We start from the raw sequence: 26,011 nt of genomic DNA, 5'->3' as shown, positions 1-26,011 counted from the left end.
TCAAAGTCTACTATTTCCTCTGCATTCTTCTGCTCACACACTGTCCCTCCTCTGTATCATATATTCTTTGTCCCTCCTCTATACCATATATTCATTATCCCTCCTCCTTCCTTCCTCCTCCTTCCTTCTGCATGCAAATAGCAATCTTTTGAATGATTCTGACAACCTAATATTTATTTTCTAATGGGACGTAGGTTGCATAACTCATTTTATACAGGATAGCTGCGGGGTCTTAAAAGTCTTAAAAAGGTCTTAAATTTCATGTTCCTAAATTAAGGTCTTACAAAGTCTTAAATTATGTTGTCCAAGTCTTATTTTTTTCACAAAGGACTTAAAATTTAGTAGCCTATTTTTGTATACTCAGTCGGGCTACAGTGCAATGTTAAATGGAGGGAGGGAAAAAATCAACATGAAATAACGTGAATGAACGTCTAATTTGGAGTATGCGCAAACAATACTTTGGTTTCCAGCGCCAATGCGGCAATGAGTAAACAATCAGTACAGTGGACAACAGTTTGTTGTTGTTGAAAATATTAAATGGTTGAAGCACTTTGAAAGACAATGTGAAAGGTTAGTTTGTCTTGTTAGAATGTTATAAATTATTGTTGTCCATTTTAGAAGTGATGCATACGACTATAAATGAAGTTCTGAATGAGATTTTACAATACAAGTATTTTTTGTTATTTAAAGCAGTGAGTAATTGTCATTATTTGAATTGAATCTGGTGTTTTTCGACCGCATAATGGGTGCGATATTGGTCTTAATTTTCATTTAACTGGTCTTAAAAAGGTCTTAAAAAGTGTTAAATTTGGGGTAGTCAAACCCTGGGATACCCTGTTATAACATTTTAAGTTTCAAAAGTTAGGGTTATTTACCTTAAAAATGTTGGCAATAAAAAAGGTGTGAATTTCTTACTCCGTTGTATTGAAAGTCACATAATCAAGTAAAATAGTTACAGTAAATAAATCACAAGAATCAAGTAAATGAAGTAACCATTTATGTTAATGTAAATTCATTGTTTAATACTTGTACTTGTATGTATCGTTTACTTTCAGCACTATCCCTTGTCCAAACTCTTCACCAGCAGCCAAGAATGCAACTACCAATTTGACAACAAGGGGAAGCACATCACATCTGTCCAGTGCACAGAAAAACATGTCTACCTCCCATTCTCTAACAAGTAAGCTTTTATCATCACTTTTTATTTATCACTTTTCAAACATGATGTAAGCAGCTCTGGCCTGATTTTAACCTGTTTCACCATCCTGGCAATCATGCTCCTGATTGGCAAGATAAAGAAGAAGGGAGACAGTGTATTTTTATCAATGGATTGAGTTAATTGTGCACTATGTACTGTTGATCCCCGTAGAGATGTTATTGCTTTGCCTTAAATGTTCCACAGTAAGGCTTAATCTCATATATCTTACATTTATTCAATTTCAGGTGATTTGTTGCTCAAAATAATACAATAAAAAGCATTCATTCTTACATGTAGAGTGACAAGTTTAATGTCATATTGTGGAACATTTCAAGCAAATGGATACAAATGGCAATTGAATAACCCTCTACCAAAAATATTACATCCTGCAGCTTTAAAAGAAGACTGGAAACAAAATCTTGCTGTTCAGTTTGAGTTTTTCGGTGGTTGTTTTGCTTCACTGTGTATTTCTTTTTGCAGGGACAATGGCATGTCATCTGTGATTGCACAAGAACTGAGCTTTCAAAATTCCAAACGCATCAACAACAGACTGTTTGGTGAGTCATATGGCCTGGTTTACCTGTTGTGTCTCTGTAGAATATTATTTACAGGAAGACACTCTATACTAGTACTGGGTTATACCATTATGTATTTAAAGGCACAATGCTGATCACTGTAATCAAAGGCCCTATATTACGCAAAACCCTTATTATAATGTTGTTACCTCATCAAAAACATACCTGGAGTTGTGTTTTGGTTTAGTCACACATGTCTGAGTAACGTTTTATTATTAGTCTGTCTACTTCTCCAAAGCTTATAATGCTCTGTTCCACCTTGTGATGCCATGAAGCAGTAGTTTTCAAGTTAACAGCTACCCTTTACTTTTTATTTAGTAGAGATGGGCAATTCCAGGGCTGAAATTATGATGATTCTAGTGAAGGTGTATGGAGTTTAACAAACACACTTCCTGTATTACCACATGACATCACAAGGTGGAACAGAGTGTTTTCTGTTTGAGAGCAGAACTCACCATAAACATGCAGGGTTTGTGTGTGAAACGTGTGACTGAAACAAAACACAACTACAGGTATGTTTGTGATGAGGAAACAACTCAGGTCAGAGAAGAGTGTAATATGTAGATAAGTATTACATAAACTGTTTCTGATATATTTTCAGACTTGACCGACACATTGGGCCAGCCTTTATACTTCGCCGACCCTGATCACAAATCTCTCATCCAAACGAAGGAATCTGCAGTGAATATTTTGAACGAACTTTTGACTCTGCCCGGTACCGACCAATCCCAAAAGAGAACCAGTCTTTTCTACAACCTCGTCTCCACCATGAGAGCCCTCCAAAATGAAACTTTGAGCGAAACTGTTACTGAAATGTTGGATATTTCTACCTGGGTCACGTGGCAGGCCTTATTCCAGTGTGGGACAGCTGAATGTACCAGCGCCATGCTCCAGTCCATTTGGAAAATCAATGGGGTCTCAGCAGAAGTAGATGCTTTTGTTTACGCTCTGGGTTTGAAGACTGATCCCACTTCAGCTCATCTACGAGACATGCTCAGTACTGCACAATACAGGCAGAGCAAAGGGATCATGTATGCACTGGGGTACACTGTCAAGAAGTAAGTGCAATATTAATACAACTAGGGTAATGTGGTTCTCAGTGTGAAAATCATACTTTAGGACTTTTGCTCTGCTTATGTTTGAAGTAAGGGCTAATCTAAATTATTTATTAGTTTATTCATGTATTTAAATGGACTTAAACTTACTGGATTTTTAATAATCAAGATTTTGAGAAATTGAGGATTATTATGAAACAGGTTTACTCCAGCCTTTCCTACTTGTAAAGCAGGGGTATTGTACAGTTACAATTACACATCTATACAAATGTAACTGAAGGCAGTTTACACTTTCTTAAATAATAGCATTGAGAATAAAAATATAAAGAGCTTCCCCTGTTTGAAAGACAAGCAGTCCCTGCTCTGACTATGACTCTGACTTTGATTAAAATTGTAATTGTCCAATTTAATATTTCAGCTGTAACCACAAAACTCACAGGTAGAGCTGCACAATGTCTCACAATCGAATCAAAATCACTATTTGGCATCAAACCTCAAAGTCTGTTATTATTTGGATATTTCTAAGAGCAAAATATGTTGTCTTTTTAAATTATAGGTAATGATTATAGACAAATTTCCTATGTGCAGTTTTTATCGAGGAGACGTGACTCCAGAGATCAGAGATGTGGCTGTCTTCATGGAGGAGATGTTAAACCAGTGTTCTGGTGAACTGGGACCAAACATGGATCCTGACGTCATCCGCAACCCAGAAGAGCTCTCCTACCTCGTACTACGAGTCAGTCTATTCACATTATGTCTGTTTTTTAGCTAAAAAGTTACATACAGTGGCTTTAAGTTTGTATATTTTCCTTTTTTTGTTCTAGGTGATTGGAGTGATGGGTCAGCCTATGCAGGACCTCAGCCCTAGTCTGGTCTCTGCTGTTCTGAGCTGTGCAAACAAAATCGACGCTCCTTTGTCCACTCAGAAAGCAGCCATACAGGCCTTTAGAAACATCAACATCAATGATGAGGTAAAATATAACACAGAATACTATTATGCTAAAGCTGGACAATGTAGTGTAAATTGTTAGCTAATACGTAAAAGATACAAAATATTGTGAATTTAAGCAAAAATATATATATATATAAAAAAAAAAATATTGTTATATCATTGTATTTATTTAGTGCAAAACAAAATTAGAAAATGTTATATTCAATAACTATCTTGAATATCAGAATAAAATTTATCTTTGCAATGTTTTGGTTACTTATCCATGGGTTAGACTGATTAAATTCTAGCACAGTTGCCATAGACAAGTAACAATTAAAACTATAAAATGATATATTATTAATGTGCAAATGTCCTCAAAATATCATTGATGTTGAAGCTGAAGTCTGTGATTACACAACATTAGGATTAATCTGGGATTTAACACAAAATACCCTTTCATTTCTCTGTATTCTATGCCACAGGTGAGGAGTGCCCTTCTGGAGATTTACCAGGATGCCCAGAGCCCGGTGGAGAAGCGGGTAGCAGCGTACCACATTCTGATCAAAAACATGGACGAAGCCACAGCCAGGACCATTGTGAACTCTGTGGAGGATCTGACAGACCAAGAACTCAAGATATTTGTGGTTACACATCTCAACAATGTGCTCAAAAATGATCTACAGTGAGTAAATTCGAATGACGTGTGGTCCTTATGACTTGGTATCTTTGACATAATGTATACAGTACACTTCAAGAAATTATTTAAAGCTGCAGTATGTAACTTTTTGGCCCAACATTTGGCTAAAATGAAAGCATGTTTTTCAATATTGCACTGACACATCAAAACATGCCTTACTTTGAACAGGTTTGCATATCCAGAAAACAAAAAAATGTGCCTGGAGGAGGGCGTCTTTCAGCTTGTTTCTGTGGAAATGTTGTTTCTTGGGTTATAATCCTCCACAGTATGGTAGAAAACAGCTCTCTCTACACAGATAATATTCCAAAGTATTGTTTTAACTTTCTATTTCCTTGAAATTATGCATACAATGTACCACCTCTAGAAAGGACAATAGTTTTTCAGTACAATAAACATGAAAATTATGTAAAGCTATGATAATTATTTACCACATAAAAGCCTACTGTCCTACCAAACAAAATACTAAAAAGAAAACAAAATAACTTTAAATAGATATTCTAATTTGGACTTTCAAAATCCAGTGTGATAAACAAAATTACATAAGTTGTTGTTAATTGAAGATACCCATATTTAGATGAGGTTAATAAAAGGATGTCATAAAACTACTATTTTTATTTTCCACAGCGCAACCTACTACATAGAGCTGGCTGTGAGAGACAAAGAGCTACCTCCGCTGGACGAATTATATGGAAAATCTCGTAACTTTATGTCAGAAGTTTACGGAGCTTCATTCAAATCTAACATTGTTTTTGATGATGCCAACACTTTACCTAAAGACGTCTCACTGGACCTGTCTCACGATAAGGACTACATGAACAAGAATCTTTTCAAGGTAAGTTTGACCCACATAATGTTGTATAGTCTATGTGCACTGCAACCAAATACATTGATATCTACAATTCACTTTACTGGTTACACTATAATAATTACACTTTTAATAGCCTTAGTAAAACATGAACAAAGATTTCAAGGACCTCAATAATTAATCCTAACCCTAACTTCTTAATTAAGCAGTTACTAAGCCTGAGTCATTCTAAATAAACACTTACTCAGTATGAATTAAATCTTTGTTCAGGTTTTATTAAGTCTAATTAAGGTGTAGTAATTATGAAGTGTTACCAACTTAAATGCAGATTAAGATATGAATTATGCCTTATTTGATACTAGTCTCTTGCTATGTTTGTTACTTATTTAGATTTTATTATGAACATTTATACTGTTGCTCTTTGTTATTATATTATTTTAGTGATGTGTGAGCTACTTTGTCCAAATAATTTCCCTTGTAGATCAGTAAAGTTTGTCTCAGTCTAAGTCTAAGCAACTGTTTTGAACTAAAGTCACTGTATATGCACTTGCAATAATACAAAAGTAGGTTAAATTATCTTAAATTTAACCTACTTTTATTATTATGTAAGTCAGCAATGTAAACATTTTAAATCTGCAGTGTGGACATTTATTGACACGTTTTTATTGCTTTATTTTTTTAGTTAAATTTAGAAGGAGACGGGTTCGAGCCTGTGATCAAAGCTCTGTTTGGTGAAAGTGGTTTTGTCCCAGAGTCGTTTTTCAAACTCACAAACTGGGGCCAGGAACTAATCTCAGGTCTCAGGTCTGAAGACGGAAGAATGAAGAGACAGGTACAGAGTAACTTTAGAAAATATCTTTATGTAATTTAAGTCATAAATATACACTTCATGCATTATTTAATACAATGTCAGCCTCATAATACTCATCTGGATAAATTTTAAAAATTTATTTAGGCTTTTATCCTGTGATACTTTTAAACAACAATTTAAAATAGTATTTCAATACATTTTTAAGGCTTTAAAGGTGCTCTATGTAACTTTTCTGGTAGAAGGTCCATCACCTGCTTGAAGTTGTCACCATGGAGATGTTATAGTTTTGTACAGAATTATAAATAATATGGGATTAAATGTACTACTGTGGAACATTCTGGGCAAAGCTTTAACATCTCCATGGAGACAAGCAGATAACACACTCCACCAGAAAAGTTACACAGTGCCCCTTTAAACAATCTATAAATCTAAACCACATGCACAAGGTGGAAAAGAGCGTCAAAACTAGAGCTAGTCAAAACTACCCACATCAAGGTCCAAATATTAAACTATTGTTGATATTCCTTTTTGCTGTGTTTAATATATTCTTCCATACTGTATAAATTATTGTTGTCACATAGGTCCCAGATGATCTTGTGAAGAGCTTATCTGAGGGTTTCCAAAAATTGATGGAGGATCTGCGTTCGTCTGAGACTCCAGAGGCTGTGGCGTATTTTGAGCTCCTGGGGACAGAGATGGGATACATGAAAATCAGCCAAATCAGAGACGTGTTAGAGACAATGTCCATGTACCAGCACATCTTCCTCAGAGTGCTCCCCACCAGTGTAAGTAACTATTTTCAACTATTTTTACTAATTTTTAAAGATGCTATATTAGACAAAATGGACTCTTGTGAGCTTTAAGCCATGTTTTAATGCTGTTACCTCCTCAAAACATACCTCGAGTTGTGTTTTGTTTCATTCACACATGTTTGAGTAACACTATTATTAGTAAGTCTACATCTCCAAAGCTCAAAATGCTCTGTTGCACCTTGTGATGTCATGTAGATGGGCAATTCCATGCTTGAAAACATCCAAATGACTCTAATGAAGGCCTGTGGAGTTTAAAAACACAATGGAGCACTTCATGTATTCCCACATGACATCACAAGGTGGAAAAGGGTTTTCTTTAGAGAGACAACTCCAGATATGTTTGTGATGAGGAAACAACATTATAACACAGATCAGAATGTAGTGTAATATGGGACATTTTGAGTACTGATATTAGTGATATGTAAAACCAATTTATTATTCACCGTTTATTATTCATACAATATTAGTGCTTAATTCTGTTTTATAGTGTACTAGTGTATGTTACTACGGGTTCCTCCTCTCTCCCCTCAGGCCTTCTTTAAGCTGACATCCAGCGCCGATAATGACATTTTCGCTCACTACATCTTCATGGACAACAGTTTTTCTCTACCCACGATCTCTGGGATGCCGCTGAAGTTTTCTCTCTCTGGAGTTTTTGCTCCTGGAGCCAAAGGAGGACTCACCTACGCCCCAAATATGGTAACATCCTGCTATTACACTTTGCGTATGATAGAATATAAGTATAGAATTTGGAAGATTACACTGCAAAAAAGTTATATCAGTATATAAATTAAAGTACCAGTAAGTAGAATTCAGACTATTAAAGGCCCTGTACCCCTGTAAAAATGTATAGCTCAAAGCAGCTCAAAGTTAGTATCTAATTATAAAGCATTGTATTGTCTGAGTATCAGGAAATGCATGGTTAGCATACTAGTACTACTTTTTAAAAATGTGAAAAACAGAACTAGTTCATTTTCAATGGTTTGCAGTGGTCCTCTCTTATCTTTTCATTCCAAGCATCCTAATAATTCACCGTAATGACATTAAACTCTCAGAGATTAGTGCAGAGTTTTACCATGACAGTAAAGCTTACAACAACTAGCATGCTAATGTGCACTTCCAGACTCTCTGACAAGAAAAAGCTTTGTAATTAGATGCAGGCAGTACACAGAAAACTTATTTTGACCCCAAGAGATGCAACTTTCAGGACTAAACTAGGACTAAACCAGAAATGAACCTGTACTAAATCAGGACTAAACTAATGACTGAACCAGGAACCAATATATTTGTACTGGGGCAAAACATATTTAGCTCAAATATATGGGAAAAATGGGTACAGGACATTTAACTCATTTTTAGATACATTGACATTTGATAGTGTTTTGAATGTTTTCTTTCTTTCGTAGGGGTCTCTGTCCTTCATGCCATCAGTTGGGGTGGAGTTCATTACAAACATGGGCGTCCACATTCCGGATTACGTGGAGGCCGGGATGGAGATGCACACTGATATGTTCCATGAAAGCTCCATAAACGCCAAAATCAGCTGGGACAGAAACCAGATCAAACTCACCCTCCCTGCCCCCACTGTCAACACACAACTGTTCAGTGTCAGGTATATGAGAATCATGCACTGGACCAGGACTAAACCAAGACTGAACCAGGACTAAACCAAGACTGAACCAGGACTAAAACAGGACTAAAGCAGGCCTGAAACAGGACTAAAGAAGGACTGAACCAGGACTGAACCAGGACTAAACCAGGACTAAACAAGGACTGAACCAGAACTAAACAAGGGCTGAACCAGGACTAAACCAGGACTGAACCAGGACTAAAACAGGACTAAAGCAGGCCTGAAACAGGACTAAAGAAGGACTGAACCAGGACTGAACCAGGACTAAACCAGGACTAAACAAGGACTGAACCAGAACTAAACAAGGGCTGAACCAGGACTAAACCAGGACTGAACAAGGACTGAACCAGGACTAAAACAGGAATAAAGTAGGACTGAACCAGAACTATACCAGGACTGAACCAGGCCTGAACCAGGACTAAACCAGGATAAAACTAGGACTAAACCAGGACTGAACCAGAACCGAACGAGGACTGAACCAGGACTGAACCAGGACTGAACCAGGATTGAACCAGAACTAAACCAGGACTGAACCAAGACTGAACCAGGACTAAACCAAGACTGAACCAGGACTAAACCAGGACTGAACCAAAGCTGGACCAAGACTAAGAATGGACCAGGAATAAGCCAGGACAAAACAAGGACTAAACAAGGACTGAACCAGGACTAAACCGCAACTGAACCAGGACTAAATCAGGACTAAACCAGGACTAAACTAATGACTGAACCAGGAACCAAGTCAAATTTACTCATATCAAAATGAAATGTGTTTTTTTTTTTTTTTTTTTCAAAAACAAATCCTAAGAACAATCACGAGAATTCTTAAGCAATAAGCATTGCAATTATTGTTTTTAGATTACATAATATTATTGGACTAATTATGCAACCGAAATTCTAATCCATGTTCATATATTATTCTTTGAGTTTAGTAACTACGGTACTTAATTAAGTTGTTGTGGTTAGTAGTAGTTACATTTGTTCATTATGATTTAAGTCTTTGTGCATGCTTTATTAAGGATAATTAAGGGGTAGTTTTTTTTAAGCGTTGCCAAATATTTTTATCTTATTTTTGAGACTTATTTAATTTTCTGAATTATAATTGTCTTCCTCTAGTAACAAAGTGCTGTCCCTCTCGACGGGTAAGACTAAGATAGTGCCCTCTCTGGTGGAGGACAGGACTGACTCCACAGACTGTCAGCCTCTGATCACTGGACTCAGACTCTGCTCCATCACACAGTTCTCCAACGGCTCCTCCACAGAGCACGCCCCATACTACCCACTCACCGGAGAGAGCAGGTACAGAAATCTGATACTTTTGTTGGTTGAAATTTATTGGATATATTTTTTCAAATGTTTTCTGTTCAGTTCAGGTTTGCAGGTGATTAAGCTATACACTATTTCAGAAAAAAGGTTTTACTGTATATAGTTTATTAACTAGGATTTTAAACTAAAGTATGGTCCCAATTATGCACTTTTTAATATTAAAGCTCCAGTACAATTTTTTTGGCAATAAATAACTAATAAAAGCATGTTTTTTTTTGTTTTGTTTATTTGCACTGAAAAACAGAGATAAACACTGGCAATAATTTTCCAAACTTTTCTATCTCCACAGAGAATGTTCCAAAGTATGTTTTTTTTGGCCACCACCACAGAGTTACATGTTTACATAGTTTTTTTATTCTTTAATGTAATCGTTTTACACAGTTCTTTATAAATACTTTGTTTTGTTGTTTAGATTTGCAATTGAAATCCAGCCCACAGGAGAAGTTTCTGAATATGTTGCTTCTTTGACTCGTGAAATGCTCAAAGAAGGAAAAGACCGAGTGACAGCTCTCAAGATCTCACTCAAAGCTGAAGGTAACAGAAATGACAACTTTTGTAAAGTGTAAATGAGCAATTTTCTATGTTATAAAGTTGCTGCAGTCTGCCCCAGTGAGAGATTTTGCTGTTTGTTTTCCAGGTGTAGATTCAGCAGAGCTGGCAGCCTCTCTCAAATACAACATGAACAAAAACACGGTTCTGACAGAGTTTAACATCCCAGACTACGACATTGAGGCTGGTGTGAAATTTGCTCTGAGCAGTGATCCCAGAGCTCCAGAACTCAGAGGAATCACCATCGACGTGACCAATAAAAACATCCCCCAGCTCTCTCTCATTGCACGCACACGGTATTAAACGCTTTTTAATATGCCGTATATTTTTTTTAGGAATTTTAGATTCTATTTAGAACTTGGCGGACCTTTTTTTGTAGAGTTTGCATATTCTTAGTTTGTCTGGGGTGGGTTTCATCTGAGCATTGTGATTTCCCCAAAACATGCACAATAGATCAAATCCTTCAGCTAACATAGCTCTGACCAAAACTAGCACAAGATCTTGAGATGGGTCCCTGGGCGCTGCACTGCCCACTGCTCCTGACAGGTTGGATGATGGGTCAAGTGCAGAGGACAACTTTCCCCACAGGGACAATAAAGTGTACCTTAACCTTAAAATGTACATTTATATGTTTCAGACTTGAAATGATGAAGGACGCCATGTTGCAGCTCCAGATGACCCTTCCCTCTTTGAACGCAGACGCCTCAATAACTTCAACTTTAAACATAGACGACATCATCACTGTCGACACAGAAACAGTTGTAAACCTCCCAGAGACGCTGTACCAACACAAAGTGTCACTCAAATATGGTAACTATCTATGACCGCAAAGATTTACTTAAAATTGCGCTATATAACTTTTCTGTTGCCAGGGTCCCTCACAGTGGAGAGATTATTCCCATGCCTAATCTCATTTAACCTATATTTATTCAATTACAGATATTTATTATACAGAAAGACTGAAAAAACATGCATTTTTACTATAAGTGGGCTCACCTCTCTATGGAGAATAGATAAGAATAATGACTTACTGTTTTCCTGGTAAAGCTATACAGTCTCCATGGAGACAAGCAGACAGCAGGCCTTCGACTTGAAAAGTTACATAGTGTATCTTTAAAGGATGTACAGCTTAAATGAACTAACATTCAATTTGATTTCTCCCTTTTTATAGATGATGACAAAATCGAGCTTGAACTGAAAACAGATGCAAATTCAGATCTCCAGAAGCTGATCCCAAATGCAGAGGATCACCATCGGCATCTGCAGCAGCTGTTGGACGAAATGTTGGACCAAAGAGTGGCCAAAACTGACATGAAACTGAGGCACATTGTCTCCAAAGGAATCGAGGCAAGACTATATCAAATACACTGTGTTCTGATAAAACATCTCTAGCAGGGCTGTTATTTCAGTTATTTTAATTTGGATTTAATTGGGAGGAAGTCATGGGACTATTCTTGTGTGTGCGCTGACTTAACTTTTTTGCCAAGAATAGACTAAAACAAAATCATGTTTTTTTGTCTTTTTCATTTTCAAAATTTTTATTGCACTAAAAAAAACACAGAAAAACATTCTTACTAGTGTCACCTCCTTATTTATGGACCTGGTTTGCGGATGACCTTGGGATTGTTCCAGTTCATATTGTGGTTTTGTCTCTTGCAGTGAGTGGTCAGATGTGACTGTATTTATAGTAAAGTACTGTCTCCTTGCAGGCAGTTAACATCTGGATGGACAAACTCACTGCACAGTTCCCATATCTGGAAAACCTTCGGAGCAAAAGGAGCGTCTCGGACCTCACCCTCCCCCCTCTACCAGAGAAACTGTTCTTCCAATAGTAAGTAAATTATTCTACTATACTGCAAAATAATAATATCTGAAATGCAGCTTAAAAGGATTTGAATTTGGAAATAATACATTGAAATTGTTGGCAGTTGGTTTATTTTTAGTTACTGAGATCTAACATCTTTCAAGTAAAAAAAACAAACAAACTTCCAAACAACCACATTTGAATTGAAAAAAAAAAAAAAAATCTCTCAAATAAAGTTGCTTGAATTAATACTACACTTTGTAACTTTTCCGGTATGCTACCTGCTTGTCTCCGTGGAGATGTTGCTGTGACAGTATGCCATTAAACTTATTTATTTCCACGGAAACATAGAAGTGGCATCACAAGGTCAAACTACAGGTCAGATGTATGGAGAGGTGACCCTGCTAACAGTAATAATGCATAGTTTTAGGGTATTTTTAGTCAATATAAACAACCTACACTTGATAAATACAATAAAGATGAGATGAATAACATCCACTGAGGAAAACAGGTGCTGCTCACTCTACCAGAAAAGTTATGCAGTGCAACTTTAAATATTTTTTAGGTAATTAAAACATATTTCTTCTTTACACTACAGTGATGGCTTGTTCCGATACCAGTTCAACAAAGACAGACTGCTCCTCTCTCTCCCTCTTCCACTCGGAGGCAAAACATCACAAGAGCTGGACTTCCCTGAACAAGTGACCTATCCTGCAATCGATCTACCAAAAATAGGCCTTCACCTGCCGCCCCTCACTGTAAAACTACCTCCTTTCACCATCCCGCCGTCTTGGGACTTCTCTCTCCCTCTGCTCGGATTGGCTGAAGTGTCTGCAAAAATCAACAGTAACATTTACAGTTGGGAAGGATCGGTTTCTGGGGGCAACAACACGGTGGATGTCCCCAGCTACATGGCACATTACAAAATCATGGCACAGTCTCCGTTCTGCGTGCTGTCATACAAACTTGAAGGTAAGAATCCTACTATAATACTACAAACAGTGTCCTCAAATATTCATACTGTTACATACATACATACATTAATATGTGCAAAGAAGGTTGTACAATATTGACCTTATAGATTTAAATGAGTCACTGGAACAGGCCTTTGTAATTCAGTGATTCTAATAAGGGAAAAAAAATTATTTCCATTCATTGAAATTGTATACAGTAATTTTTAACAAAACTGAAACTAGCAAAACTATTTTGAAGTTTTTAGAGTGTTTTTGCATGACCTGTTTAAGAAAGATCAAATTGTTAACAGGCTTTTTAGGCAAATTTAAATGCTATATATATTCATAGTATATGTATATGTATTTTAAAATGAAATGTTGACCCTATTTGAATATATTATGTAACTTTTTTTCCCAATAATTATGTTTTGTTAATACAAAGAATATACATTTTACATAACCTGTTCAAATTTAATTTAACATAAATTAATTTAATTTAATTTTATTTTATTCTATTCTATTTTATTTTATTTTTACCATTGCTACATTCCAACAATTTCATAAATCTTTCTTCATATATGTGATGTTTTCTGAGTGAATACAAAATGTACAAAAGTAGTTAAAAAAACAAAAAAGACAAAAAAACATCAAATGAGATTGTAGGTCCAAACCTTTAACTGGTGGTGTATTTAAACGGATCAACATTTCATTTTTTGAGTGGAATAATAAGCATAGAAGGTATTAAATTTGTAAATGTTTTTGCACTGTTTTTTTTCTCTCTTTTAGGCACTGGTATGGTGACTGGACGTGCAGACGACAGCATGAAATATCTCCTAAGCAACACATTCAACCACTGCCTCATCGACACCAGCCTCAGTGTGGTTCGAAACTTTACGCGTTACCTGACAAAATCAACGCAAAAGCCGATTACAAACTCGAAATCTCCAGTCCTGTAGGCTTCGAACTATCTTGGTTTTACACTGCTCAAGCAACCTCCACACCTGACCAAGAAGAAGTCTCTGGAGATGGGACTGTGGATGGAAAACTCAAACTAGGATCCTATAATTCCGATATAACTTACACACAAAGCTACAACCTCCGCCCGCTTGATAGAGAAGGAAGAGGAGAGTCAAGTTTGGTTTTGAATTGTCCGCTAGGCAAATTTAACAACATAATTCAAGGCAGATACGCAGACTCAGAACTTCTTATTTCCTCCAGAACGACTGCTCTCGACGATGCATTGAAACATACAGCGGAATTGAAATTTAAGGACGCACAGTTGATGCTGAAATGCAACGGGATGGGCACAGGAATGGGCAAAGTTCTCAGCAACAAAATGGAAATTGGCATATCCGATCAGATGGCGCTTTTTAGAGCTGAGTCCCAAATTGATGACGGCAAGGATAAGGTTTATTCACTCCTTACTTGGTCTTTAGATTCAAATAAGTTAGAGGCAAACTCAGAAGGCTCCCTTATATTTGAATTGGGGCGTGGATTACACAAAGCTTCCCTGATGATAAATAAAGATGGCTTGGTAATAAGTGGTACTAACGCGATTGAATGTAGTCCTGTGACAATTGAAAATATCTTCAATGGTGTTATAGACAGCAATGGTGCGATGATGTCAACCAAAACCAAGGCAATAGGCGAAGAAGGTAGAGGCGAACTTAATATTGACGGACAAGTTACATCGTCTGAAGCTACTCTACAAGGAGTTCTTAAGGGCCATGCTTTTGATGGCACCACAAGAAACAACGTGAATATTTTGGTGAATCGAAATGGCTTGACTTTAAACGCAGATACAATGGGATCGATGAAACAAATGAAAGTGGAAAATAATCACCAACTTGCTGTTACGCTATGGACAGTTAATCTCCGTTCAAAATCCAACAACTTTATTTGCGAAGATGTTTACTACAAGCAAGACACCAAGGTTAACATGCAGCCGTTCGTCGCTACAATTGACATGACGAACGATTTGAAATTTTACGAGCTAAGTTTGAACAATGAAGGCCACGCAAAGCTTCGACCGACTAACTTAGATCTTAGCGGAAGTGTCATGGGAGCATATGGTGATGACAACAACTTTAAACATATTTACGAAGTTAATTTTGCTGGTCTAGAGGGAGCGTTGAAATACACTACATCTGCACAGGCAATGGACGCTCAGCTTAGCCATAAGTGCGAGTTTGAATTTGCTGGACTTTCTTCAACAACGAAATGTGAAGCAAGAGTGAATTCTCAACCACTTCGTCTAGACAGCACCGTGAAAGTTATGGCTCTTCCGTTCAGTCTTTCCATTGATGGACTTGTCAATAGCGATGGGGAAATTAAACTACATGGGAAGCACACCGGGCAGTTGTACAGCAGATTTCTATTTAAGGGTGAACCACTATCCTTAGCCTATGCATATGACCACAGATTTTCAACCACGCACAAGCCTAGACGAATGGAGGAGATCACAACAAATTTAGACAGTAAGTTAGAAGGACTTTTGACGCCGAATAATCAAGTTCTAAACTGGAAATTGAAATCAAAGCTTAACAATCACGCATACAATTTTGATTTTATTACGTATAATAACCCAGAGAATATAGGAGCGGAGTTTTCTGGAGTTGCCCTCACGAACCTTTTGAGTAAACTAACCAAAGACAGTCCGGTTGAGGAGGAGTTCAGCATGTCTGGGTTTCTTAAATATGACAAGAATACTGAATGCCATATAATTGAACTACCATTCATTGAAAGCTTTCCGGCTGCTTTTGAACAAGTCAAAACTACGCTGGTTCAAGCCCTAGAATCGCTTTACAAATACATTGAAGATCTAGATATTAATATGGTAATATCAGATTTCAAAAACTGGCTATCGGAGTTGCCAAAGAAGGTGGGCGATTTCATGAAAAAGTATGATCTAGAAAACTATATAGCTATTGTAAATGAGAAAATAGACTACTTGATGAATGAGTTTTCAATTACTTTAGAGGATGTCGAGAAAGCAGTGTTGAACTTGAAAGCAAATCTGGAAGAAACCGTAACAGACATCGCCACAAAAATAAAAGAATTACTCACCACGCTTAAAGATTTTGTTGAATCTGGACAACTTAGAGACAAAATTACAAATGTGCTTAAAGAGATTGGAGACCATGTATGGGCTTTTGATGAGAAATATGAAATTAAACTGTCTTTGGTGAAGCTACTTGACGCTATTGAAGATATACTGAGTCAAATCAATTTACAAAAACTCACCGAAAGCAGCACTGCATGGCTAAAAGATCTTGATGAAAAGTACAGCGTAATGGACAAAATCAAAGACAAACTATCTGAAATCAAGCAAGCCATTGAAGACTTTGATATCCAGAAATTTTTCGAAGATTTGAAAGAATACATTTTATCAATTGACCTGGCAGCATATTTAGATCAGTTTGAATACTCAATACCTTATTCAGATATAAAACGGACATTGGAAAATATGAATGATGTTATTGCCAACTGGATTGACGAATACGAAATACCACAAAAACTCAATGCGGTTTACAATTACATAAAAGACCAAATCCTGAAGTACAATCTTGATGAGAAATTTAAAGAATTACTGGATCAGCTTGATGTTCTAATTGACGATTTGAAAATCGAAGAGACGCTGCAGATCATTGTGGATTCAGTTAAAAAGATCGATTTCGAATACGCCTACAGCAAAATAATGGACTTTTTGGAACACATCACAAACGCCCTTAAAGAAATTGACTTCAAGAGAGTGATAGAAAACCTTAACGATAACATTGCTAATTTGGTCAAGTCAATGAAAGAGTTTGACTATCACATGTTTGTAGATGAGACAAATCAGAAAATTGCAGAGCTTGCAGATTACATAAATGAACAAATTAAACTGTACGAAATTGTTGAGAAGATTGAGGCAGTGAGGGAGTTTTTTAAAGAAGGTCCAGAATTCTGTTTACAACTATTTGGATGAACTAAAAAACACCAAAATAGCCGATGCCCTGGTCAGATTGAAAGATGTAATCGATTCAACGTTTTACAATGACGTCAAGTTAAAAACACTAGATATTCTTGACGACGTAAGACAGCGCATTTCAGATATGGACGTCATTAACGAAATCACTGTCCACCTCCAAAGAGCAAGTGAATTCTACAAAAATACCGTTGAACTGATCACAACAAAACTGACGGAGCTGATTGATGAAATTGCCAAATGGTTTAAGAATAGTGATTTTGCTGATAAAGTAAAAACCGCTGTTGATGAGGCTTTCAGTGCAATCAAAGAAGCTGAGATCAAAGTACCAATGTTTTCTATACCACTTACTGATCTCGTCATCCCTGAAATCTCTTTCAATCTGAACAAATTAGATGAAATCAGCATACCATCAGAGATAACAACACCAGAGATTACAATTTTGAACACATACACTATCCCATCCTACACAATTGACTTTGAAATGGTAAAAGCCAAAATTGTCGAGTTTATCGATGAACTTAAAATGTTTGAAATCCAGTGGCCAGATCCACACGAAATCTTTGGAGACCTAAAAGTTTTATACCTTTTCGATTTACCAGATTTGACATTCCCAGAAATAACTCTATCTGAAGTCAAAGTACCCTCTATAACCATCCCGAAAATAAACTTGGAAGCTTTTGAAATTACAATGCTGCCTTTCCCACCGATTGAAATGCCGGAAATCCCTAGTGATATTTGTATTCCTGTTTTTGGCAAACTTTATGGAGAATTTAGACTCAACTCACCACAGTACTCTCTTATAACCAGAGGCAACATTGAAAACGCGACAACTACTTTGAAAAATCCAATTTTTACTGCCTCACTCAACTCCCAAGCTACTTCCACATACAAACCACTTGAATACATTCTCGAAGTTGATGCCAAGTTAGAAGCTCCCAAACTGAAGAAAATGCTATTTACGGAAACAGTGAAAGTAACGCATATGGCATTTTCAGTTGATCATGAAGGCGTACTGACCCTGACAAGTTCATCTGCTGAAGCTAACGCAAGAACCAACGCTAAAGCTACAACTCCTCTTTACACGGCCGATTTGATGAACAATATTATGCTTTCTCTAAAAGGTGGCATTTACGCAACTTGTGACACTATGTACAATCACAACCTGGATCTCCCATCTCTCGAGTTTTCAAGCCAAGCTAACGTCAAACACACAGGCGCTACCACTTTGGAGTCTGGAAAAGTGTCTGTTACCGGGGAAACAAATGCTAATTGTAAATGGTCCATTGACGATTACTCAGACGAAGGCACTCACAAAAATAAACTGGATTTTAACGTTGACCTAAGCACGGCTAAACTAATGTACGATGCAGAAACTGATGCTAAATGTTTCAAATCGAAGGAATCGCTAACGGTTGAATCTGTTGTACTGAACCATGTTACAATAACAGCCCGAAATGAAATGGACATCCCATCTTTGAAGAAAAGTACAAGTGCTTTGGATGCCGAAGCTAATATCGACGACTTAAAACTCGCCATTACAGCTACTCACAACTGCGAGTATACAGGAAGTGTTCAAGGCACTGAAGCAAGCACCCTAGATTTTAAGATACATCCATTTGAAATCATTCTTGATGCTAAAAACAAGGCTAACCTAAAGATTTTCCTTCCTCTAAAACTTACCGGTAAAGTGGACTTCCAGAATGACTACTGCCTCATATTGAACTCAGAGAAACAGAAAGCATGTTGGCTGGCTTTGGCGAGATTTAATCAATACAAATACAATCACAACTGCGTATTAGAAAACAACGATAAGGAGATTTACCTGCATAAAATGATAAACGCTGAAGCGAATCTGGACTTTTTGACTGTACCACTGTCAATTCCTGAAATGACAATTCCTTATTTTGAAAAGAACACCCCGGCAATCACAGACTTTTCTCTATGGGACCACGCTGGGCTCAAATATCTGCTCCACACTCCTCAACAATCCTTTGACTTCACCTTGAAACTTCACTACTTTAAAAACCCCGAACCGCATATTTTGGAATTGAATCTCGAGCCATATAACAACGCAATCAGAGACAACGCGAACCTCATTCAAGAACAGTTTGAAATGCTGAAAGACAAAATAGTTGGTCTGTTGAAAGAGTCGCACAGCCAAGTTAAGAAACGCTACGTCAAGCACAAAAAGGACACTTCCAGTATGCCTCCCAGAATAATTACTATCCCTGGATACAAAATACCAGTTCTGAATATCGAAGTTTCCTCATTTTCAGCTGAATTACCTGCTTTTAGCTATGTAGTGCCCAAGGAGGTCAGCACACCAAGCTTCAAGGTCCCAGCTCTTGGTTTCTCTGTACCATCTTACACACTTGTCCTACCGTCTTTGGAGCTGCCGATTGTTCACATCCCAGAAACTTTAAGCAAAATAGAGATGCCAACTTTCACATTCCCTGATCTCCCAAATAATATTGAGATTCCTGCTTTGGGTAACTTCACTCTTGACTTTTCATTCAAGTCTGCAGTGATTGCCGTAAGCGCCAATGGTGAACTTGTAAACCAGCAAGACATCGTGGCTAGGTTTGCTGCTAATTCTGCGTCTGTTTTTGAAACTTTGAACACCAAAATAGACGGAATGACAAGTTTGACCAGAAAAAGAGGGATTAAACTAGCTACTACGATCAACTTGGAACAACAGAATCTTCTAGTTAACCACGAATGCGCTATTAGCCTCAGCAAGATAAGCATAATCTCCTCTATTGGCAATAATGTAAAAATTAACATGCCATTCCTCAAGTTGGAATTTGATCAAGCTATTGAAGGAAATACTCAAACCACACCAACTGTTAGTGCTACGAATAAACTGAAATATATGTTTAATATTCCTGTGATCAATTCGGCAGGTAAAGGATCTTATGACATTCGTTCTGAACTTGAAACTCTTCGATCCCATATCTCGATGGATACCTCAACGCAAGGCAAGTCAGACATCACAATAATGGATGAGTGGAATATCGTGCACGATTTGGATAACAAAGCAACTTTCTACCTCAATGTTAACGGCCTTAGAACAACTGTTAGAACTTCTGTTAACTCTGATGTTGAAAAACAGGAAAAGCTAAAAAGAAGTACAGGTGAAAAAGTTGTTCATTTTGATGCAGTCGAAAATTTTGCTCTTGAAATTACCTTGAGACGGATGTTTGCAACTTTGGACTTTAAGAGCAAAAATAACGCAAATTTTGAGATTTTCAACACAAATGGTGATCATGTAGGTACAGCTGAATTAGATTTGGTTCCTTTAAAATCACTGAAAACAAAAGTGGACATTGATCTAAAACAGCCAAGCAGTTTGGGTCATATGGGATTTATCCGTAACATTAACCTTGAAATTACATCTGAAAAACAGTCTCTTTCTTGGATCGCAAAAGAACAGATAGCTTCATTTATTCACGGTTGCAATGTTATCATGACCAGTGAAGAAAGTGAAGCTCGCGTGGACTTGAGTGAATCCATGGAAGGGCATCTGGCTTTTCTGAAATCAGTAAGGATTCCGGTATATCAGAAAAACTTGTGGGACGTGCTCAAGCTGGACCAGGTAACGAATATGGACGATTTGCAAGTGCTCAACATCTCATCTAGCTTTGTCTATACGAAATCAATGGATGGACAAGAATATGGATTATCTTATAGACTTTTTGAAGACGGTGTTATGTTAATAATTCCTGGATTTACCGTCCCCGTACCCTATTTCCTCACAGAAATCCCAGCTGCAATTAGAAAAATAGACATGAGACTTGAGGAGATTGAAATACCAGACTACGTAACCTTCCCTCCTGTTTTGTCAGTACCTGAATTCAGTTTACCGTTCACCAACCTGCACGTTGAACCATTTGTCTATGATCTGAAACAACTGGAAATACCCAAAGTTATAACAACCAAGGCATTTGACATCATGATTCCTGGATTACCAATAATTTCCGTGCCTAGTTACGAAATCAATGTGGAATATTTACAAGAAAAAATGTCATTCCTTTCAGTAAAAATTCCACAATATAATGTTATGGTTTCCTTTTTCGCGCTACCAAAATCAGTCCGTATTGGAGACCTCACTATTGATCTAGATGATGTCAAAAACTACATTTCAAACTTTGAGCTTCCAACTATTGTAATACCAGAACAGACGATTGAAATCCCAGAAATGGACTTGTACCTGCCAACCAGTATCTTCATCCCAAATTTCGGAGCGCTCAGTGCCACCTTTAAAGTTGCTTCTCCAATTTATAATGTTTCTACCACTGCTGAAGTGGAAAAGAGAGGGTCCAACCTGATAACTGGTCTCAAGTCCATCTGCATGTCCACGATGATCTTCTTGGAGTATGATCTCACTGGTAAGACCAATATGTTTTATAGCTGAAGGTGGGAGATACAGTATATCGATAAAGGTATTATATTGGTACTTTACAGCTGACGTCATCAACATTCCCCGGTGTGATGCTAACTGTAAGCACTGTAACAATGTAACGATATCCAAATCTCCCGATATTTAATCTACGATATTTTCACGACATACATCTCACGGTTCATTATTTATTGTGATATTTTGTGGAGGCTTACAAAACTGTGAATATGCAACTTTTTCCTCTTAAAATGTCTTGAACAGCCTTTAGTTTTTCATAATTCAAAGAACTAAGATTTGAAAGTTTTTATAAATTATTTCTTCATGTAGTCTGCATGGAAACGGAGCAAAGAATCATCGTCTATGTAGTTTCCCACTATTTTTTTGGGGGGGCTATTGCTGTACCATAACTATTAATGTAAGCAAAGAGACTTGTAATTCGATATATTGTGACGGTCCCCGAGATTACTGTGAGATATTTGACGATACGATATCATGATATTTCGGTTATTGTTACATCCCTAGAAAGCACTGCTCTATCTGAAGCTTGAGCTTGTTAGATTTGGATCTGAGCTTTATTTTAACACAGTCTGACCAGAAAGAGATGGTTTAGTTAGAACTATAACAGGTGAGATGATTTGTGTTGTTCTCAAATAATATCACAGTCACAAGGTAAATGGCATTAGCGTTATCTCCCACCCCATTTATAGTCAATGCCGTTACCCTTGCTAATAGTCCCATTTCTAATATTTTTGCTATTTTTTCCCGTAGCTTCTGCAACTGCTGGATTTAATGATAAAATGTTCAACCTCAAGGGGAATATTGACTTTGTTCACAGTGATGTTAATGTGAAATGGCAACATAATTTCCTCAGAACCCCAAGGTAAGACACATAGTCATGACCATTATTTACTGTTTTAATTAAATACATTTCTTTGTAGTCTAATTTTATTTCATTTTCTATGGCCTAAAATATTAGACACAACAAATTGTTAGTACTATTTTTATCTATGTATTTTGATTTAAGTTTTCTGTGAATTTAAATGTAATTTTTGACCTCCAAACTATATAATCTTGCTTTTTTGTTTTGACAGAATGAAACGTCAAACCTCAACATCTGATCCTTAGTAAGTGCAACAACCATCTTCCATTATGTTATGTAATATGTCTTAAAGGCGCACTGTGTAACTTTTCTGTTGGAGTGTCTGCCATCAGGGCCCATATGACACTATTTTCTGATGTATGTTATAATGTTGTTTCCTCATCAAAAACATATCTAGAGTCGTGGTTTCACACATTTTTAAATAGAAAACACTGTATTCCAGCTTGTGATGCCATGTGGTAATACAGTAAGTGCTCCACTGTGTTTTTAAACTCCACAAACCTTCACTAGAATTGTTTGGATGATTTTAGACCTGGAATTGCTAATGTCGATTGAAGTGAAAACTACTGCTTCATGACATCACAAAGTGGAGCAGAGCATTTTGAGCTTTGGAGATGTAGACAGACTAATGATAAAGAGTTATTCAAGCAAAACACCACTCTAGGTGTGTTTTTGATGAGGTAATAACATTATAACATGGCCTAAAGCTCACAAGAGTCGATTTTGTGTTTGCCGTTTAAATAAACTTGTCTAACCTGTTTTCCCCTTGTTTTTAGTGTATATTCCCACACGCTCACGGTTGACATCACCAGTCCGTTATTCGCTGATGTGGGATACCGCATGGCCGCTCGTAAAGACGGCGTCACTGCATCTGTCTCGTCTCCTACAAATGGTTTCCTCGGATTTCAGCTGCAAAGGAGATCCCCATCCCAAGTGTTTGGAAAAGTCTTTATCCGTTATCTGGTAAGACATATGCTAACATAAAAGGGGACATGTTATGCAAAATGTAACCATATTATAATGGTTTAATGTCAACACTGGCTTACTCAAAGTGATATTTTGATTGCTTCCACCTATCTCCACCCACTGCCCTTGACTTACTCATTATTCAACAACTTCAGAGTCATACATGTAATAGCCATAGCCATTTTTAGTCTGGTTGGCATTGCTAAACTAAGTAAGTACAGCTATTTTAGTTTTATTCTTTGACAGATGTTTCTTTCTTTTTCTACAAGTCTTTCATAACCATTGATATCTAAATCAGTATGCAGTATTGAGCTTTCTCCTTATCAAATTTGAAATGTACAGTATTATCTAACCCTAACACTTGGGTTTTGGTAAGTGCAATACAAGGTAGATTTAAGCATGTATGCAAATTATGTAAAAGGTGCACTGTGTAGCTTTTTGGCTGGAGGTCCATCACCTGCTTTTTTATATGGATATGTCATTGATCTGCTTGGAATATTCCACATTATGATATTAAGCAGCTCGGCCTACGTTTATTACATTACAGAAAAATACCTAGAAACACAGGCAGTCTAACTGTGAGCGGGATTGCCACTCCACAGATCTGACCTGTAACTTGTTCTGGTTTTGTCTCCATGAAGATAGAAAAGTTTAATATCATACTGTATGTAACATTTCAATCAAAGCAATAACATCTCCACAGAGAAAAGCATTTGACGGACCCTCCACCAGAAAATGTACACAATGCACCTCTAACTTACCAATTTTTTTTTCAATTCAGGCCACTCCAGAGAAAGACACTGATCTCCTCACGTTTAAAGCCACTCTACGAAACTCAGAAAAACTCTCCCTGCAGTCGTCCTTTAACATAGACACTCTACGCGACGTGATGGAAGCAACGAAAGAGCGAATTCCTGCTTTAAATGAAGCTATTCTTAAAGTTATCAACAAATACCACATCTCACACTTTGGATTTGACCTAAACCGCGGGGGTATGAAACTTAAAAACACTCTGTCCAATGCAGTGGAGAGAGCTTATTATGAATTTCCTGTATCTTTTGATGGACTACAGAATACTATAGAACAGATGAGTGATAAAGGGGTAGACATGTACAAGAAAGCGTCAGATGATCTTATGTCTTTCAACCTGCAAGATTTTGTCGATAAAGTGGAAGAAAAGCTTTTAAATATTATGAACTTCCTATGGACACAGATAACAGAATTAGAGCCAAAGTTCCACTTATATTTAAGGGAATTACAGATCACAATTCCAGGTTACGAAAAGCAGATTTCAGGTGTGGACATTTCTGAGAAAATCCGCGCGGTTTCCGAACAAATCACAGAGATGGTGATTCAGCGATTCTTAGAACTTTTAGACATTATCGAGAGAATTAAAGAAATTGAGTTCACGATACCAGGAACAGATATTTTTGTAAGTGGGGAAGAGATTTTGAAACAGTTAAATCACTATAAAAGACAGATAAATAATGCATTTACAGATTGGTCCAACAAGTTTAATGAGTTATTCAAATTAATTGTTGAAAAGGGTCAGGATTTTATTAATTATCTTAGTAATGAAAACAAGAAAATTGCACCTAAAATTGAAAATGTATTTGTGGAACTTAAACAATCATCAAAAGAGCAAACTGGGAAAGCAAGTGGTGTCATAGCAGAATACAAGGACTCTACTAAAGAAGTTATACACAATCTTTACATCTCGTTTGAAATGGACAATGTAAACAAAGAGGTTAAAGACTTTGTGGGATTTTTACAGACAAAAGTTCACAGTGGACTTAAAAATGGCATAGAGTTCATGTCAAAAGCTTCAGAGAGCACAGCACCTTATGTAAAAATGACTGGGAAAAGAGTAGAGATTGAAATTCCTTTACCTTTTCTATGGAAATCATTTAGCGAATGGCCAACGTTACCGAGGGAGTGGTTTGACACCGATGCTTCTATGTAATGTGAAATAATGCATTGTTTTAGATATTTTATTTTGTGTTAAATATCTGTAAAATATGTCAGTGAGCTTAGATGATGAAGGATTTAAAGACTGGAGCCTTTTTGAGTGATGGTAACAGGAATGGTATCGGGACAGGTTTAAAGTGTTAAATTTTTAATGAAAATTATTTATTTTATTTTAAATTGTGAGCTATAAGAAAAAAGTGTTTTTTTGTTTTCTTTTTAAAAACAATGATCCTATTTAGGGACAGGCTCAAGGCACACACATTTGTGATTATAAGGACATAAAATGCACAGATTTCATGGAATGACTCTAAACCAAATGTGACCATTGTTGAAGTCTTAATTGAAACTTAATTTTATATCAATTAAACATTTATTAACAAAACAGTGTTTGTCTATTATGTTTCAGACGACCATTTCATTACATAGCAGCATAGCAGTTATAATAATAAAGGGATGATTCAAAATAAATAAAATAAAACAGGAGATCAGGAGAGAGAAATACTACACATTACTACAGAAATACATACAGAACTATTTACATGTATAATAACTATAATTTACAAGTTAAATCTTAAAATTTTAACTGTTACTTGTGTCACAGGTAACATATCAGTCTTTTAGTTATACCATAGACTGTATGATGAAGAAGAAATAATTTATATATAAATTATATAGAATACAAAAT

At 36.7% G+C, this 26,011-nt stretch overlaps 1 protein-coding gene across 1 annotated transcript in view; it reads left to right on the top strand.

Moving 5' to 3' along the window:
- The window catches only part of apoba (apolipoprotein Ba), a 33,797-nt gene extending 8,233 nt beyond the window's left edge, over nt 1-25,564 (top strand). Inside the window, 25 exon segments of the mRNA XM_020931571.2 lie at nt 1,056-1,180; nt 1,679-1,755; nt 2,375-2,831; nt 3,417-3,564; nt 3,653-3,799; nt 4,242-4,441; nt 5,081-5,288; nt 5,944-6,093; nt 6,654-6,857; nt 7,416-7,583; nt 8,291-8,496; nt 9,628-9,810; nt 10,250-10,371; nt 10,475-10,682; nt 11,024-11,196; nt 11,558-11,733; nt 12,096-12,217; nt 12,789-13,162; nt 13,930-14,036; nt 14,039-17,077; nt 17,079-21,501; nt 22,281-22,392; nt 22,604-22,636; nt 23,169-23,355; nt 24,140-25,564. Of these exon segments, the coding sequence (XP_020787230.2) occupies nt 1,056-1,180; nt 1,679-1,755; nt 2,375-2,831; nt 3,417-3,564; nt 3,653-3,799; nt 4,242-4,441; nt 5,081-5,288; nt 5,944-6,093; nt 6,654-6,857; nt 7,416-7,583; nt 8,291-8,496; nt 9,628-9,810; nt 10,250-10,371; nt 10,475-10,682; nt 11,024-11,196; nt 11,558-11,733; nt 12,096-12,217; nt 12,789-13,162; nt 13,930-14,036; nt 14,039-17,077; nt 17,079-21,501; nt 22,281-22,392; nt 22,604-22,636; nt 23,169-23,355; nt 24,140-25,321 (12,531 nt within the window). The 3' untranslated portion in view covers nt 25,322-25,564.
- The last annotated feature ends 447 nt before the right edge of the window (nt 25,565-26,011 follow it).

The sequence above is a fragment of the Boleophthalmus pectinirostris genome, unplaced genomic scaffold, assembly GCF_026225935.1.
Source record: "Boleophthalmus pectinirostris isolate CB_2022bp ecotype Guang Dong unplaced genomic scaffold, ASM2622593v1 HiC_scaffold_10, whole genome shotgun sequence".
In the NCBI taxonomy this organism is placed as follows: Eukaryota; Metazoa; Chordata; class Actinopteri; order Gobiiformes; family Gobiidae; genus Boleophthalmus; species Boleophthalmus pectinirostris.
The sequence above is the reverse complement of the archived record's forward strand: the minus strand, read 5'-3'. Positions and strand labels throughout refer to the sequence as shown.